Raw genomic sequence first — 17,997 nt, 5'->3', positions numbered from 1 at the left:
ACAAGTAAAAACGTGTATTACTTTCACCAAATGACAACCACTTATACAAACAGTTAATCACTGAGGAATCATCTGAATTACATGTCAGATATGTTTATGCTAAATTCTATGATTCTATAAATAATTATTTCAGACTCTTCTTTTGGTAGAATTAGCAACCTTCTATCTCTAATTTGGCATTTTCTTTAGGACAGGGAAGAAAATGTAGCTCTAGTGTTAATAGTCTATTTTAAAGCATAAACATAGGCTAGATAATCCTTGTTTGCAGCTAACAGAAGCTTAGATGTCTGTGTCAGCTGTTAGGATTTGGGTATATTCTAAGACTGATGGTTCTACTTTACTAGAGGTGTGAGTTTTTTTGAAGAGTGAGCAACACTAAAACAGGCTTTAAACTGCTTTCTACTTGCAGGCCCAACTGGAAACTTGATGGTAGTGACATATCTCCTGCACAGTCCCTGGAAATATTAGGCAATTATTGTGAGGATGAGGACATGGATACCTATCTTTCAGATGCTGATAAAGAGGCAGAGTCCAGCTGTCAGAGTAATGATAAAAGGGGAGAAAGCTTTAGTACCAATGCTATTTATGCTGTTCCCTGCAAAAGTAAAAAGGTAGGGTTTTAAAATGCATTAATTCCTTTACTGTGTTTTAATATATTAATGCAAATATTAAATATTTCTCAGGCTTTTCGTTCTCTTTTTACTCTTTAGACATTTATTCAATTTTTATTACACGTGCTTCTTTTTGTGGTTCATTTGAGCCTATATGAGTTAGGTTTGTTTTATTTGTTGATCCTCACAGATTCTGTATCTCCGATTATTAGGAGCCTTTCCTTATTAGGAAAACACTGGTATTGTGTATAATTATTGTGCATAATTTAGTCTTGTAAAATGTCCAACATTTTATGTTGAGTGTGATACTTATAGATTATTTGTTAAAAGCACTAGGAACTTTACTTTTACAAATGGTGAAAGTTTAGTTATTGATTTAGGATTGTGCTAATGAGCAGAGACCTATATAGAGACAGGGAGATTCAGAATCTAACAAAATAAATTAACTTGTTGTCTTGAAGACCAGTGGATATTTCTATATTATAGGTTTGGATTGTCTTAACCAACAATGAGCAGGGTAATACTCCAAGGGCACATTTAAAGTTCAGTTTGCATCTCTGTCCAAAATCATACAAAAATTTAACAAACAGGAAGAAGTAGCTGAGTAGTAAAGAGGCAATAAAGTGATATGTATGTGAAAGAAATCAGAAAACACCCCTAGGTGCAGAGAGAGTAGTCAGTAAGAGGAGGGTAGGGGGAAAAAAAAGGGAATGAGTAGAATATGTGAGACACTGGTATGCAATCAACGGGAAAAATGGCAGAGACAACATTAACAATTATTAATGAATCCGTCAGTGCTGTGAAATAGTAGATAAATGGTTGATCTTTTGTTAAGGACAAGTTTAGATACAACACAGAACAAGCAAATGTAGGATAATTTCACTCTTGTGACTGAATGAGGTGACAGGGAATACTGGCCCTGTCAACTAAATGATTATCATAATTTCCTACCTGCTGTTGATCATTGTGAAGTGTTTAGATTTTATTTACATAGAGCCCTAAACCAAAAAGTATGTCTTATCATTTATCATCTTAAAATATTGGAGTGCAATTCTGAATGTGACTGGGACATTAGTACGTTAAAGGTTTCATACAGGTATCAAGACATGTGGACTATTTTAACAGCATTATCATAATTTAGATAGGTTTATCTTATTTTTACATAGGAAGAGTTTCCACCATCTCCTAGTAGTAATGCTGACAAGAAAGAGGTGCCTTCTCATGAAACTGAGTTTCAGGTACTGGTGAATGAATCAAACATGCAAACAGAAGGTAAATAAACTTACTTTAGTCAAATGCCATGACTTTTAACACCATGGGGAAAAATAATTTTTGAATAAAATAAATTTAATACTATATGAGATATTATTTTTTTTAAGGCAATAGAAGAAATGCTATTAAATACATAGCCATTTCTAGTAGTTACAGAAAATTAAAAATCTGCTTAAAGAGGGAAGAATGGTCTATATTCACTGTATAACTGAAACTCCTAAACATCCACTATCAGCCAGTGTAAAAAGGGGGGTGGGGGGGAAAGTTTTGTGAACTCTTTGTCTTGTCTAGTACAGTCATTCTCTACTATGTTTCTGTTGATATATGTGCCAGAATTAATCCAGTTTAGACTCTGGAAACTATTGGAGTGTTACTGTGCTGGAAAAAAAAAAAAAAAAAGTAGAAACTACCATGCTAAAAAATCTAAAGAGATAGAAGAAAACAATCAGTCATTTTTCCTGGATTAAAAATCGTCATGTTTGAAAATCAGCAGTAAGAACTTTTTTTAATAATCAAATGGCATGATACTGGGATTGTTTATTCTTCCTCCAGAAGTTGTATCATTGTTGCCGTCTTTTAAGGTCTGGGCCTTACAATTGTACATCAGGTCACATAGGAAGGTTCTGACAGAATAGAGAGCTGAAGATGATCATCAGTCTCAGGTTATCACCCTAAATAAGCTCTGAATTGTTAAGTTTTACAAATAATTTTTTTGCAATAAGTAATTTCATTAGAACAGGGACATTTGGTTCATGACTGGACCTGTCATTAAGCTATTTTCTTGGAACAATATGTCATGATTCAGTCCCAGTCGGCAACTAAACACCACGCAGCCTCTCGCTCGCTGCCCCCCACCCCTGTGGGATGGGGGAGAGAATAGGAAAAGCAGAGGCAAAAACAAACTTGTGAGTTGAGATAAGAGCAGTTTAATAACTAAAGTAAAATAATGATGATGATGATGATGATGATAACAATGATAAAAAGGAAAAGGGGAAAAAAAAAACCAACCCACTCACCACCCGCCAACCGATGCTGCCGGTCCCTGAGCTGCAATTGCTGCCAGTCCCCCCCAGCCAGCCCCTCCCAGGTAACATACTGGGCATGACATTACATGATATGGAATATCCCTTTGGCCAGTTACAATCCGCTCTCTTAGCTGAGCCCCCTCCCCTCCCGGCTTCTTGTGCACCCGGCAAAGCATGGGAAGCTAGAAGAGTCCTTGACTAGTATGAACACTACCCAGCAACAACCAAAACATCTGTGTGTTATCAACATTATTTTCATACTAAGTCCAAAGCACAGCACTATGCCAGCTACAGTGAAGAAAATTAACTCTACCCAGCTAAAACCATGACAATAGAATATTGCGGAGAAATAAATATGACAAGAGAGCAAGATCAATCTACCTGCATAGGAGTTCTATTGTATAATTATCTGGTTCATTATTTTAAAATCAGGAAAACAGGAAATCAGAATTTGTTCCAGAGCTGTGAAATGTAGTTTTTACAGAGGGTGGCAGCACTCTACTAGCTATTGGATAGGGAACGAGAAAGCAGAACTGAGTCTGTGTAGAAAAATGTTTGTCTTCCTAAGTTTTCATGTGGGATCCCAGTTTTGTTTCAATATTATTTCAGTGGAGTTATTTGAAAAGCTTTATAGAGAACAATATCTACAAAGAATGGGTTGCTTTGATAAAACCATTTGGGAAGTGGATGCATTAAACTGCAAAGAATAGGATATATAAACCATTTCTAATCCCTCTTTTACATAGTAAGTGCTGCAGATCTTGGAAGCTGTCAAATTTGCACTTGCCTTGCTCAGAGATGCAGTAAAATTGAAGCCCAGTAAAATCAATGAAAATATTTCATTTGTCCTTTAGTCAAATTCTAAAAGAATAGTAGAAGACAGCAATGCAATGCAACTTCATTTCTTCCATGGTTGCATCTCTACAGTGTGAGGTAAAGCAAGGTCCTGCATCAGTATCCTGATACACCGTGAAAGAGATAATGGAAAGTTAGTGATGTAATTTGTGGTTTTGGGAGGGCTTTCTTACATTTATTTGCAGTATATAATATGTGTACTTACATATCCATATGCACCCTTGTAATTTATGGAGTTACAGATACTTTTGTTTTTAATTGACTGAAAGATCTGTTTTTCTTTAACAGAAGACCAAAAATTTGGCTTGAATTTAGAGGTAAGACTTACATGAAGGTTAATTTATGATGCATTTTGCAAAAAAGGGTGTTATAAAGAGCTGATAGTTTAGAGTCACTTAAAAGAAAACTAATTTACTGCCACTAGGGAATCTTTTTCTTTTGGAGTACAAGAATGGCTAATCATTCCTTTTGAAAAATACCACTATATGGCTAAATAGGCCATACAAAAGTTGGGGTTTATTATTTTATTTTTTAATATATCTTCCTATTGTTCCTTATGCGAAAGAAAGAAACTGAGAGTGGGAGACATCATGTTATAGCAAGAAATAGCTCTTACTGATAACTTACAAATTCTGACCCTGGCTTCACCAGATTTTTATCTAGTTTTCCAGCTGGGCTCATCTGACTGCTTTCCTAAGCTCGAAAAAGAATACTCAAAAGTTTAGTTTCTCAGATCAACTTGCTGGAATATTATTTACAAAAATGGTCAGTTCTTCCATTGTTAACATAATTTTATTCTTCAAGTTCTTGACCACATATATTTTCCTTTGAAATTGTTCTTGGGTTTTGACTCATTTAGTCACCAGTGTCTTGGTATGTTAAATTACACGGCATCATATCCTTACAGAATTGCACTGGTGTTTCATAAAAACATGGAAAAGGTTTGTAAATCAGTCATGTTCACCACAAGTAAATACATTAGCATAAATTTGGCCTGTGATGAAAGAACCTTCTGTAAGGCAAAGTAAACCTTTTACCCAATTTTTACATTTTACGTAAGTTTACGTAAAATGTAAAAATAAATACCTTTTTTTTTTTTACTAGCAAGATGAGAACAAAGTTCTTCAACTTTTGTAGCTGTACGCTTCTACGGGAGAACTTATCTTGGGCCGCATACCTCCGGGACACAGGGCTCTGCCCGCCCTGGGGACAGTGATGCACAGACATCAATATGATGGATACAAAATGTCCGTTTATTTAGCTGCGTCACACGCTTATATAGCTCTTGCGCTACCTGTTCCTGCCACTCCTATGGGGAGGAGTCTATCTTTCCGTCACATCCCGTAATCTTCCGGTCGCCGATCCCTGTCTATTCCCCTACAAACTTTTTTGAAGAACATTTTACATTTTAATTTGTTTGCTGATTCCCAGTTAGGGACTGTTCATATCATAACTTAGTATTCTAAAGTCATATTTTGTACAAATAATAAGCGGGAGAAATATCCATCCTGTTTGGTCAAGAAGATTTATGTTCATGTAACTTTTACATCAGCCATAAAATTGTTTTGAGAACTGTACGTCTCTGGCAACCAAAGAAAATACAAGTGTCCACAAGTGACTGATGGCAGAGATAAGTGACAAAATAATGTCAAGATGGGTAGATAAGTCATATATTGTCAGTAGTGAATCCAACCTTAAATTTTGTTGTTGTAAAAGAAACTGCTTCAAAAGTTCTGTATCTTAAGTTCTGCAACAGTGATGCTGTTCAGAGTACTTCAGAAAGGATACTTCAATTGTTAGAGCAAATTGTCTCTTCATTTCTGTGCTAGGAAGAAAAATCATTAACTGAAAATCTGATACGTGAAAAGCCTCCGCCATCCCCAGGTACTCCTCATTTTTCTATGGCTTTACTACAAATCCAAATCTTTAATACTATGCATATGTATATGAAAATAGATTTTCCTGCTTGTATTTTTTACGCCTAATTCATGTGTGTGTGGAAGTATTTCTCCTGTACAGGAGATGAAAGTGCTGAGTGCTCTGTCATATGTATAAAAACAATAGCTCCAGGCTTTTTATGTTAGGTGTTTTAGACTTGTTTTTATTTTCCCATTTGAGTGACTTTTGAAGTCTTAAGTAAATGGCTGTGAAACTATGTAATGAAATTAAAGTCATACTGGAACTCTCCAATCCCTTAAATTTCATCTACACTAGAAGATATCACCATAATTAAGTATTCCATTGCAACTGAAGTGGTAAGCCTACAGGGATATGAGATACGTGGTCTGCCTTCAGCTAGTGGCCTTATTTGTATGTTATTGCATCCACGTAACAATTCCAGGTACAGCACCTCTGAACTTGGTGTGTCGCATGGACAGGATATGTGCCTGTCACGAGTTCATGTGTTTTTGTGTATTTTGTGTATTTCTCTGCTGTCGAAGTATCTTATGCCTTCTCACAGGAAGTTAACAGTGACCATAAACATATGAAGCTGTTATATGTCATCAATAACGGAGATAGCTCTATTTCAAAACCAGTTGTTGGGTTTCATATATATCTTAGATGAAGGAACTGTTCTGTCCTATGTTATATTCAGGCCTGTATGTTATTATTATGCTGGCTTTTAAAAGTCTGATGGTAAGGGTAAAATCTCAGCCTTCATTTTAATACGTAAGCTGAAAAATTTGGAAGTATGATCCATTATTACTGATGCAACAATATATCCATGATTTTGCAGATGAACTATAATTTTACTTTTGTGAGGACTGTTAAGTAACTTCTATTGAGTGAGAGATCATTGAAGCCTGTTCAGTGGGAAGGAGGGTAAAGCATTCATTACATAGGTGATTAAAATAAGAAGGGGGCAAGAGGACTGACTAGCCCATGCAGGGCACATACACTTTGCTTACCACAGTGGATGTTTCTGTCTCACCTCTCTAGTCACCCATGCTAGGGAGAGGGAGGTCTGCTGACACTTTCCTTGCCCTTTAAGGAAGGAACATTTTCACTGTCTGTGAGAAAAGATGGGAGCTTGCAGCCCCTCCACCATATAGCTCTTTTTCCAAATCCACTTCTTTCTTTGTTTCTGGCCTTATCTTCTGGGATACATGAGCTGATTTGTATCTTATAAAGTATCACCCGTACATAATGCTAATATTAGAAAAAATGGATTATAATTTGCTGAAACTCGTATTCAAGTCTGAATACCATTTAAATACCTTGTACTGTGGCATTACAGATGTATCTATTCGGGCAAGGCAAGCACGGGAAAATATGACTAAAGAAAAGTTCAGAGAACTAAAACAAGAAAACTGGTCTCTGAACAAGGCATACCAGGCTATGGTCCAACAATTTGAGGGAACAAAACAGCAAATGGAAGAACAGCAATTAAAGCTGAAGAGACTAGAACAAGAAAACAGAAGACTTAAAGAAGCTGCAGAGAAGTCACATAGAGAAGGTGGGAGAAACATATAATCTATGTTATCATAGTCTGTAGTTATCTTGTTTGATTTTTCAAATTTCTTACAACCTATTTCTGCAGTAGTAGATTTCCACTCATTGATTTGAGCAAGTATCTATGCGGCAGTAGTTTCTGAACAGTATTTTCTACATTTGTAGAAATTTTGTCAAGGAATACTTACATGATCATGAAAAAGAATTAGTTGGTTGTTTGAAATTTAATATTTATTATTATTGTTTTTTCGTGGGTTTATTCCATTAGAGTATTTTGAGATAAGTTCTCTTATGATTCTAGCTTACTGAAATCTTTTTTCCTTACAATTAACAAATTATTGCAAACATTTATTGAATGCTGATTGAACTTTCTTGTTGGGTATTTGTTTTAACAGAGGAGGCTACAGAATTACTTTCTCTCAGACAACAAGCACAAGAACTGGTAGATGAAAACGATGCTTTGAAAATGACAGTCCATCGTTTAAATGTAGAATTAAGTCGCTATCAAACTAAATTCAGGCCATTGTCCCAAGAAGAGGTGAGAATCTTGGTTATAAAGGAAGTTTGTACTGAAATGTACCATTGTCCTTTAATTAGTCTTCGAGTTTTTAAGACTATTCTCTCCAGATTTACCACAAAGTCTACAGATGGCATAGGCTTTTTCTGAAATTTAAAATAAACATTTATCGTTAAGTCTAACTTCTTAAAGTTAGACTTTAACCTATATTAGTAAGATATTGAACTTCTGGTTTTGTTGACTTTGAGTGTGTGTTACATATGCAACACATGTAATTAGAACAGTAAGCTTGCCTGGGGTAATAGTTGTGTCTGCAGTGGACAATGGTTGGTGCTTCAAGAAGCAGGAAATAATTTCAGTATCTTTTTAAAAATCTACTTTAGCATCTAAAACTGAAAAGTTTACCCATTAAAGGACCACCACCACCGTGGCTGGTAAGTAAAATCATATTTTCACTTATCTGTTCATTCTTTTTTAAGTAAAGTAGTAGAATTTCTTTACTGGAGCAAAAGTATTCAGGATATTATTTAGTTACTCTGCTGAACTATCACATACTAGTAAAATTATAAACATTTATGTTTGTTGCATAAAAAGATGCAGGGCAGAACTCTGCGATGAATGTGTGCAGCTCCAGTTGAATTTACAGTAAGCTACAGACTGCATACAATCACTAGCTTCGTGATTCATGAATGCAAATTAAGTAGAAGTACTGTTAGCTGAAGAATCATAAATACCATCTTCACCTAATAAGGTCTAGCATATAGTTTGCATCAAGGTCTATTGCTTAATTGTTAATCTTCTGTTGTGATTATTTTTAAGATGATACTAAAAGAAAATAGCATATTTCAGTGATTCTGATGGTAGGAATAGTCATGGGTCCACTAGTAGCCTATGAACTTCTGGCAAGAAGTTGAATAGCCTGTGAAATTGAATGCGTTTGTAATATGTGAAACAATTTCTCCTTGAAATGCTAATCTGATCTTAAATTTTCCTTCCTCATTGTTATTGAGAACTATACAGAAATAGGGAAGCCCTCCTCTGCTTTGTCTTTCTAGCTATAATGTCCAAGAATCACGTATATATGTACTTAGTTTTAAAGATGCAGGTTTGAGAGTGTAAAAATTCTTTTCCCACTTACTAATGAATCTGGGCTAAATTTGATTAACTGTATTCACTTTAGTGTTTCAGGTTTGGTTTTGTATTCATTTGCATCCACATTCTGCTGTGTTACATATACCAATAAGTAATAGCTGCTTTTTAGTGAAGTGTGCAAGTATAGCATCCAGTCTTGTCCTTTCCAAAGCTTCCTGTTCCTAAAGCAGTGCTACTAAGTGCTTCTGTAGCATCATTTTGCATATGGTGGTCTATGTGCTTCTAAAAGTCCTGCATTTTTGTCTGCAAGGCATATACAGAAACCCTTAAAACTAGCAGGATATAGCAGGAGTAGTAAAAAAATATTGATGAGATTATGGTTTGTAATTGATTTATATGGATTAATTTTTTTTTTTAAAAGTTGGATATGAAGTATTTGTCACCTCTTCTGTTGGCATATGAAGATAGAATAAGAGAAAAGGAAGATTTGAATCTTGAACATGAGGCAAGTTGCTGTTTAAAGAAAACATACTTTATGCTAAAGCAGAAATAAATAAATGAAAATTTTTAAGTGATTTGTCAAAGCTGTTTTCTGCCTAAAATTAGAAGTGACTTTGTTTTACTTTTCCATGCACAGTTATTGTGTTGCCTTATCCTACTTAGTTTGCTTTTTTTTGTCAGCCTGTTCAGATGTAGAAGCAGGCACTATGCTGAGATGTACAAGAATCGGGCTCTCTGAGTAAACCATAAACACAGTCAGTGGTAGAAAGAATTTACTACTATCATGCATAATGGAGACGCAGTGCCCTGCATAGCTGCTCTTCCAGTTACTGGCCTGTGGATTTTGTGGTAGAAGAACATTTATTTCTAGATACTTAAGGAATGGGTATTAAGGAATGGGTACTCTATTTGCTCTTTAGAAGTATTTTTTTGTCAATGAATCTTTGAAAAATGGTTATTTGCCTCAGAGCAGAACTGCCATAGCTTTTCAAAATAACTTATTTCCTTCAAAAAATTAAGCCATAAAACGAGCAGAAAACACTGAGGGCCTTATATTACTGTAAATCCACTGCACTGTCCTACTATATTCAAATTCATGTAATTCCTACTGAAAATGTATAATATCATCTAGTAATTTCCAGAATTCAGTTTTTTAAATCCAGATTTTAAGGATCTACAACTTCCTTAATTCAAATGACACCTAACAAAAATGTGGCACAGTTCAAATATTGATATTATTTTTAATCAAGTATTACTAGATTGATAAAGCAATTTTGAAGTTAAGTATGCACATCTGAATTAAAGATGAGTGAGTAGTGAGATAATATGCTGTGAACAGAAGAATTAAAAGGCACCCAGGCATGTATATTTATAAAAGTGTTTGTTGATGTAAAAATGAAAACAAAATACCTCTAAAGAATTTCATATGGAGTCCTCTGTCTTCCAGGAGGAGATGAAGAATTTTAAAGTACGAGTTGAAGAGCTGGTGAAGGAGAATGCAGACCTGCATGAGCAATTGAATAAAAGTAACTTTATTACCCCTACAGAATGGCAAGTTATATTACTAGAAATTAATTTAAAAGCTACTCGTTATTTTGCATGTTGCTTGCAAACTTTTAATATTACAGATCTTAAGTAAAAATTTTGTTCCCTTCAAGCAAATTAAGTTTTGCTGAAGAGTTAATAGGGCTACGATTAGCTCTTATTGGAACAATGCTGATCTGCAATGCCTGAAATAATTTTGGAGTAAAGATTAAATAATGAATGTGCAGGTTTGCACCTGAAGCCCATGTAATTCTGTCCAAGACCTTGCAGGTTACATATTTAACTTCTCCACTTAGCAAAGTGTTGTATTTTACACTTAAACTTAAAATTCCTAGTAACAGTAGGAAAGTGCTAATGACATCAGTTTTTTGTTAATAAAAAATGGTATCAGAATATGACATTAGAATAATTTTATATTCTTGAGAAGAGAAACAACACAAACATAATGAAATTTAGTAGTATAAAATACATATAAGGCTTAATAACAGTTTACTTAAGTCAGGCATTCATCAGTTGGTAACTGAGGTGGAGAAGAGACTAAGCTTTTTAGGGCTACAGCTGTAAGGAGAAAAAAAAGGCAGTATAGGCCTGGGGTATGCTAGAATAGGGCAATAACAACACAATTATGTGGAAAACTCTTGAGAGTCACAGTCATCCATATTTAAGTACAGAGAAACAAGGCTGAAAGGGTTTGTGATGTAGCCAAGGAAATGGAGGGCCTCTTTTATTTGGAGTTTAGACAGATTGGCCTTTCTCATTTAGCAAAACAAAGGCTGAGAAAGGACAATGTTCCTTTCTGTAAGCACATCAGGATCAGGAATCATGGAGTATAAAAAGAACTATTTAAGCTGCATTTATAGGACTGAAGACAGTGTTACTAGAACAACACTGGGTATTTATTCACCATAAACAAATTTAAAGTGGAAATTGGAAGATGATTCCTAACCAGGGTAAGAGGTTTTGGAACAGCAGTGAGGAGTGAACATAAAAATTCTTACTGCACTCGTGACACAGGTGGTAATTGTATGGAAGAGATCATGTGGCACAGCATCTACACTAGGATGACTTTATGACTCAAGCTGTCTCTTCCAATCTTAAGTCTCTGGAGATTTAACCAATAACATCAACTGACTTTCAATGAGAGGCTCCTCAAAGCAGAATTAATCGCAGAATTGTTTAGTTTCTGAATAGACTTGTACTGTATTTCTACTTGCATTCTGGCTAATACTTCTCAACTTTTAAAGCTATTATTAGAACAGCACATTGTTTCTTAAACTTTTAGTAACATCAGAAAGACTGGTATTGGTTTTCTTGAAAGCAGAATTAATACTAGTTATAAAGCAGAGAGTTTAAGTTCACTGCTCAGGATTGTTCAGTTTAAACACCCATCTTGTTTACAGACCTATAAAATACACTGGTAGTATTTTTTCAAGCAATCAAATCCAAGTAGATCCAAATCCTATCCAAGAATTTATTGCATGTTTTTAAAACATATTTGGTTCAGTTACTAGTTACACAGCTGTCTCCAAGTCATCTGGCACCATTATGTAGCTTTAATTTTGTCATATGAGAGAAGTCTGAGAGAGCTGGGTCTGTTTTGCCTAGAGAAGAAAAGGCTCGGGGGGATTTTATCACTGTATATAAATGCCTGAAGGGAGGGTGTAAAGACAGAGCCAGGCTCTTTTCAGTGGTGCCCTGTGACAGGACAAGAGGTGATGGGCACACACTGAAACAGAGGAGGTTCCCTCTGAACATAAGGAATCAGTTTGTCACGGTGAGCACTGCAATAAGCTGTCCAGAGAGGTTCTGGAGTCTCCACCCCTAGAGATAATTAAAAAGCCATCAGGACGTGGACCTGAGCAGCTGGCTCTAGGTGTGCCTGCTTGAACAGGGAGGCTGGACCAGAGATCCTCCAGAGGTCCCTTCCAACCTCAGCCATTCTGTGATGCTATGATTCTATTTCACACATACATATTTTTTTCTTCTTTCTATAGGGAATTTTTGCTTTAGTTAGTCAAAGATTTTAAACATTATTTGAAATAATTATGTATCGAGGGTTGTGAGTTTATGTCTCTAATAAGCTTGCCTCAGGTTCTGACACTGCTTTCAATACGGGTTTTAAATTTTTTTTTAAAGACATTCAAATATGATTTTATAAGTCTACACTGGTGGAAGTCAGTTGTGTTTTTTCTTTGGACATAAGTTAATATTTGAATTACACTTTATAAGCTGGTTGTCATTGCAGGCAGCAGCTGCAAACTCAGGCCAAGCTGGTCTTAGAAGAAAACAGATTGTTGATGGAGCAACTTGAAATTCAACAAGCTAAAACAAAAGACAGTCACAGACAACATGTTCAAGAAGGTAAAGTGCTTGAGTTGCTAGTCATTTGAACTACAACAAAGGTGGTACTGCAGGCTTGTTTTTTGTTTGTGGGTTTTTTTTTGGTTTGGGGATTTTTTTTCAACTTCATATATGCCTACAAAGCATTGTTAAATGCAGGTAACACTAATACAAAATCAAGCTCTGGATGTCAACTGGTACTGAAAAGAAATGTCAGTGTCACCTATTGACACTATACAGCATACTCCATTTTGACTTGCTTCCTCTGAAAAAGTAACAAGAACTATTAAACACCAGTACACTAATTTTCATAATTTAAGAGCGCTTTAAACTTTACAAGTTGGTATTTATGAGGTATTATTTGCTTTTTAAATGTTCGATTTAGAATTCGTAGGATTTTCTCATTTCCTGCTTTGTAACCAATGTTTCTCATATACTAAAATATAATTATATCATCAGTAGCAGTATTTGATTTTACACTTTTATAATTTGATACTGCTTAAATTTGCATGCATCTTCAAGTAATAATCTGTTACCTATTGTTTTATCACAGGATTGCATTTGCTTGAAATCGGAACACTTGATATTCCTTGTCTTTCTTGTAAATATTATTTCTTGACCAAGATTAATTTTTCTCCTGATAGTTATTTTTTGCATCAGCAGATTCCTCTGGATATTTCTTGTTAATAGCCTTCTTACTGGATATTAGAAAGAGAACAAGCAAGTTATAATTCAAAATCCCAAAACTGAAAGGAAGATTTTTAGTGAAGTTTAAAAAGCAAGACTGAATCTTAATTCACAGATTAGAATGTTCTGAAAAAAATTTACTTGTGTAATTAACGTGAGTCGCTGGTGAGAATGTTTTCCTTAAGTAAACCTATATAGCAAAACTCCAATTCTGAAATTTTTTTATTAATCTGCCACCTAATTCCATAAATACTTTCCTTTCTGCTTGTAAAACTTCTGAGTTTCTTGTTTAGAGTTTTATCTCTCTATATCCATCTGTGTTTAGAAGAGGGCAAAGGCTAGACAATACCCCAAAATCAGGTGTTCCTCTTTCTAAATCTCAAAATAGCTTGATCTGGTATGAGTTATCAGGACATTCCTAGTAAACACTGACAGGTTTTGTTATCTATTGCTGGAGTTCTTACAAGGAAACTAGAGCCCCGATCTTCTGTTCAGTTCCTACAGCTGTTTTGGCAGTGCGTCCAGCGACTGAAATGCATACTACAGGAAGAACTCAGAGATCAGTAAACAGGAACTAGGCAGTCTCTAGATGAGTGCCCTATCTACTAGGCTGCAAATGTCATGTTCCATTTTAGGTTCTTTTCCTGAATTAGTAAAAGCTGAATCAGAGAATTTTTCAGAGTGAAATGATGTTTCAGTGAACAAATAGCTTCTAGCCCTGAAAAGAAGCAGTCCTGAAGTTTTGGCACTTTTCCAAAATAAACTACTTGAGACAGGAAAAAAAATCCAAACACCTAAAATACCAAACAGACTGACAAATCCACTGTTACATAATGCTATGAACAACTGGGAATTAACATATTACCGTTTTAGTTGGAGTTTTTCTAGGTGATTGAATTAGTTCTGTTGTACCCAGGTTTTTTTTTGTCTTCCTCCCAAAAGCTTCAAAATTGACCAAGCAGGTAATAATCTTAGAAGATAAGAAACAGAGTCAAGAAGAGGAGATAGCAGAGTACCAGAAGCAGTTGGAGGCTTTGCGTTCTACTTGTGAAGAGCTGAAAGCCAAACTGGGTAGCAGAATAGAAGGAGAGGAGCACTTTGCTTTGGTGAATGATTTGAAAAGGTATGAGTTTATGTATGGTACACAGAGAAGCAATTCTGCAAAGTATTCACATGAACAGATCCGCGTACGCATCGTTCTGTAGGTAGGAGGCAAGTGGAAACTTATGCTGGTAATCTAAGAAGGTAACTACCAAAGTACAAAGAAAGGTAAAGAAATATTTCAAAAAGTGTCTTACTTTTTATAGACAGTTAAAATTACAAAAGGAAATCCCAGCTCTAGAGACATTGGTAGAAGTGTTTCTACCATTGAGTACATACTGCTAAATGTACCTCTTGAAACAGTAGAAGTGGAGGCATTAAAAACAGAATTTTTGTAAAATCTAATTCTATCAACACTGTACATAAAATGTTCTCATTCTTTTGTTACCATCTTTGGGAAAATGTCTGAAGGATCCTGAAATTCTAAACTAAAAATACTGCATTTCTCCAGTCTTTACAATATGGGAACAACACAAAACAACACAACACAGAAGTGCTGTCATGCAGCATAGTCTGTAAAGTAATGTTTTTCTAAAGACATTCTGTAAATTTGTTTGCTTTCAAGCCTAGGATAATGCAAGTTACTGTTTCTTGGTACAGTGCCTTCCTGCATTCTCAGAGCTGCTTTTTTGGTATTGCTAGTAATTTCTTTGAAAAAAAATAAATTGGGAAGGGAATACATTTGGACTCTATAGGGTATTTTTATAATCGAAATTCTGTTTCAAGTGCAGTCAGGATAAATTATTAAATTATTTGAATAATTTTGTTTGTATTATGCTTCATCCATTATTTGATGTGTCATGAGATTGTAATGCTTTTCCAATGTCACCACTGAACGTTAAGCATTCTCAATGTATCTTTTTCATACCTTCAACGTGGGCATCTTACCATAACTCAGCTTTTTAGTGAAGTAGGTCTATACGTGACTCCTGTTCTACGCTGTTGGTTTTTGCAGCCATTTACACCAGGAGCAGGAGAAAAAGCGCTGTGAGGTAGAAAATCTAATGGGAAAGATAGCATCACTGCAAGCTCAAAACAAGAAACTGCTTTTAGAGAAAAATAGCTTCATGGCTGACAACAAGATCCTGGAAACTGAGATGGAAAAGACACAAAAGACAAACAGGTCATACAACGTTCTCATTTTCTTTATTTATTTATTTATATTTATTTATTTATCTATAAAATATTGCCTGACATCCTACAGTGTAATTTCTGCCTATTACAGAAAAAAAACATGTTTCCTAAACACATCTTTGTAACATTTAAAGGGCTGGTCCTAAAGTTACTTTGCACAGCTTTATATGTTTTCATGCACACTTTTCTATGTCTACATGCAAATTAAGGATATATCTTTAACATGCAATTGAGAATATACCTTTAATGCTAGTAGTTAGCTATAGCAATTAATCATTTGCGTACTCACCTGAAAAACAAGGTATTACACTTTTTGCAGACCTTCTCATGCACCTGAGGGGCTCAGAGTTGGGCTCACAATACTTTAAAAAGTAAAACCAATGTTACAGTTATATTTCTTAAGAAGTATAGAGCTTGTAGCCATTGCACAAATTCTTCTTTTGAATTGTTGTTACTGTTGTTATTCACACAACATATTGTGAAGAAAAACAGCCCCCAAAAGTGGGAAATTGTACTTTGTGTTGCAAATATTTTGAGCCAACACATCTTTAACAGTATATTTGATTGAGACTTGTACAAGTTGATTCGCACATGCAATGCACATTCTTTTAATGCCATTATTAATTCCCAACCTGAAGATTTTCCTTTTTCCATTAATTTTATAGGAGATTAAAGAAGAAAATAGGTCTTTTGAAACTGCAGTTGGAGGAAGCAATGGAAAAAGAAGTTGCAGCCCATCACTATCTAACAAACCTTATTGGTTTGGTAGAAAAGATAGCTCAGGAACGTGATCATCTTATTTTTTTGGTAACTACCTTTAAATAATGAATTATTTAATTGATATTTCACACAATTAGCACAACTTACTGTTAATTTGCATTATGAAAAAAAGTTATAATTTTAGTTTAAGGATTTATCTATTTAAATAGACTTTTGCAAATAGGACAGGAGCAGCAAAAGATTTATTTTCTAGTAGAGTGATTTAAAGCACCTACCCTAATTTCAGGACATAACATAGTTAAGGCTTAACTCACATCAGCATTAGGGTCTGCAATGGTATATATCAAGTTTAAAAGAATTTTAAATTCTGATTTTTAGTAATTGGCTTCAATTGTTGAAGTTACATGCACTGAAAAATAGCATGCAATAATAAATTTTTAATACGTGTTTCTGAATCTAAAGGTAAACTATTATCCTTGAAGTGATCTGTATAGACCTTCTACTGTGGAAGCCCGTGCACTTTACCACTCCTTTTTGGTGAACAGTCATCTTGACAGGCTGGTTGAGAGTTTTGGAACAACTTCTGTTTAGTGCAAGTGTCTGGCACAGAAGTTAACAGGGTTTTTTAGCCACACTTTGTTTCCTTTACAACATCTTGGACAAAATTTCAATTTTATGTATTGGTACTCAGTCTTCAAATTGGTCCTGGAAACCATTTTACAAAACTTTCTTAAAATAAGGCTTCTTTTCCATCTGTTCTTCAAGTAGTAGACCAAGGTTGTCATCAGTGTTGGGTAAAAAAGATTCTATAACAGTTAATTCCTAATTCTAGAAGTTCCTCCAGAAGAAGAGGAACTATCATGACCCAACTCAAATCCTTGTCCCCTGCAAACTGGACTTTAGGATTGTGAAACTAGGCACAATAAATGTCTCCTAGGAGTTAGGGGAACTGGTTCTTATCTCTCAGTCTCTGGTATATCTACTTTCAAATACTCAACATACCACATTAGAAATACTACAGAGATCCAGAATTACCTGTAACTACAAGGTGTGCCATTTGGCTAACAACACCCTAGTAGGATGTTCAGAATACCTTTAGCAGTAAAAGCCTGTTTCAGAAGGAAAGATGTCTTAACGTAACTTAATCACAACAAGGGAGCGTAAATCCTGTCTTTGCAAGTGTGCAGTATCTGACATCATATTCTTCCCTTCTGAAACCTGACCTGAAAGTACGTGCTAGAAAATCATGTTTCATGCATGTGCAAAAAGTTCAGAGTAGGTCCATGGGAAGCAACCCAAAATGCAGTCAACTGTGGCATGTCTCCCATCATGCAAACCAGAATTTATCTCTTCCTTTTGAATCACATTCTCTTGCGTATGTGTATAAAGATGATACATACTTACTTGCCATTTCTTCTCCATTTTGTGGCTAAGATACTAAACAGTACGCAAGGCTTTTTTTTTTGTTCTGTTTTTTTTTTTTAATGAATTCCCTGTGTCTGGGCTGACAGCAGAGATACTCTGAGAAACTTTTCTACTGAAACAGTCTGGTATCAGTAAAAGCTTTAAATATTCAGTTTACTTTGCTGCCTGGTAGAGCTGAATCAGAACAACCTGTTCCTACTTTTAATCACTGAACCTTGGC

At 35.2% G+C, this 17,997-nt stretch overlaps 1 protein-coding gene across 7 annotated transcripts in view; it reads left to right on the top strand.

Moving 5' to 3' along the window:
* CEP89 (centrosomal protein 89) overlaps positions 1–17,997 on the top strand; it is a 45,377-nt gene that overhangs the window by 3,515 nt on the left and 23,865 nt on the right. For 6 of the 7 annotated variants that reach the window (XR_010374277.1, XR_010374276.1, XM_064459530.1 and 3 more), the window contains 13 exons: positions 410–611; positions 1,778–1,883; positions 4,052–4,080; positions 5,593–5,647; positions 7,002–7,220; positions 7,612–7,754; positions 8,117–8,167; positions 9,247–9,330; positions 10,273–10,380; positions 12,620–12,731; positions 14,340–14,520; positions 15,454–15,621; positions 16,298–16,439. Coding sequence is in view for 5 of the 7 variants with exons in the window: in XM_064459530.1 (XP_064315600.1) it covers positions 410–611; positions 1,778–1,883; positions 4,052–4,080; positions 5,593–5,647; positions 7,002–7,220; positions 7,612–7,754; positions 8,117–8,167; positions 9,247–9,330; positions 10,273–10,380; positions 12,620–12,731; positions 14,340–14,520; positions 15,454–15,621; positions 16,298–16,439 (1,600 nt within the window). In the remaining 2 variants the exon portion in view is untranslated. The remainder of the gene's footprint in view (positions 1–409; positions 612–1,777; positions 1,884–4,051; positions 4,081–5,592; positions 5,648–7,001; positions 7,221–7,611; positions 7,755–8,116; positions 8,168–9,246; positions 9,331–10,272; positions 10,381–12,619; positions 12,732–14,339; positions 14,521–15,453; positions 15,622–16,297; positions 16,440–17,997) is intronic. The other variant, XM_064459531.1, reaches the window with a different exon arrangement.

This window comes from Phalacrocorax carbo, chromosome 8 (assembly GCF_963921805.1).
Source record: "Phalacrocorax carbo chromosome 8, bPhaCar2.1, whole genome shotgun sequence".
In the NCBI taxonomy this organism is placed as follows: Eukaryota; Metazoa; Chordata; class Aves; order Suliformes; family Phalacrocoracidae; genus Phalacrocorax; species Phalacrocorax carbo.
Note: the sequence above shows the minus strand (reverse complement) of the source record. Positions and strands in the feature narration are given on the sequence as shown.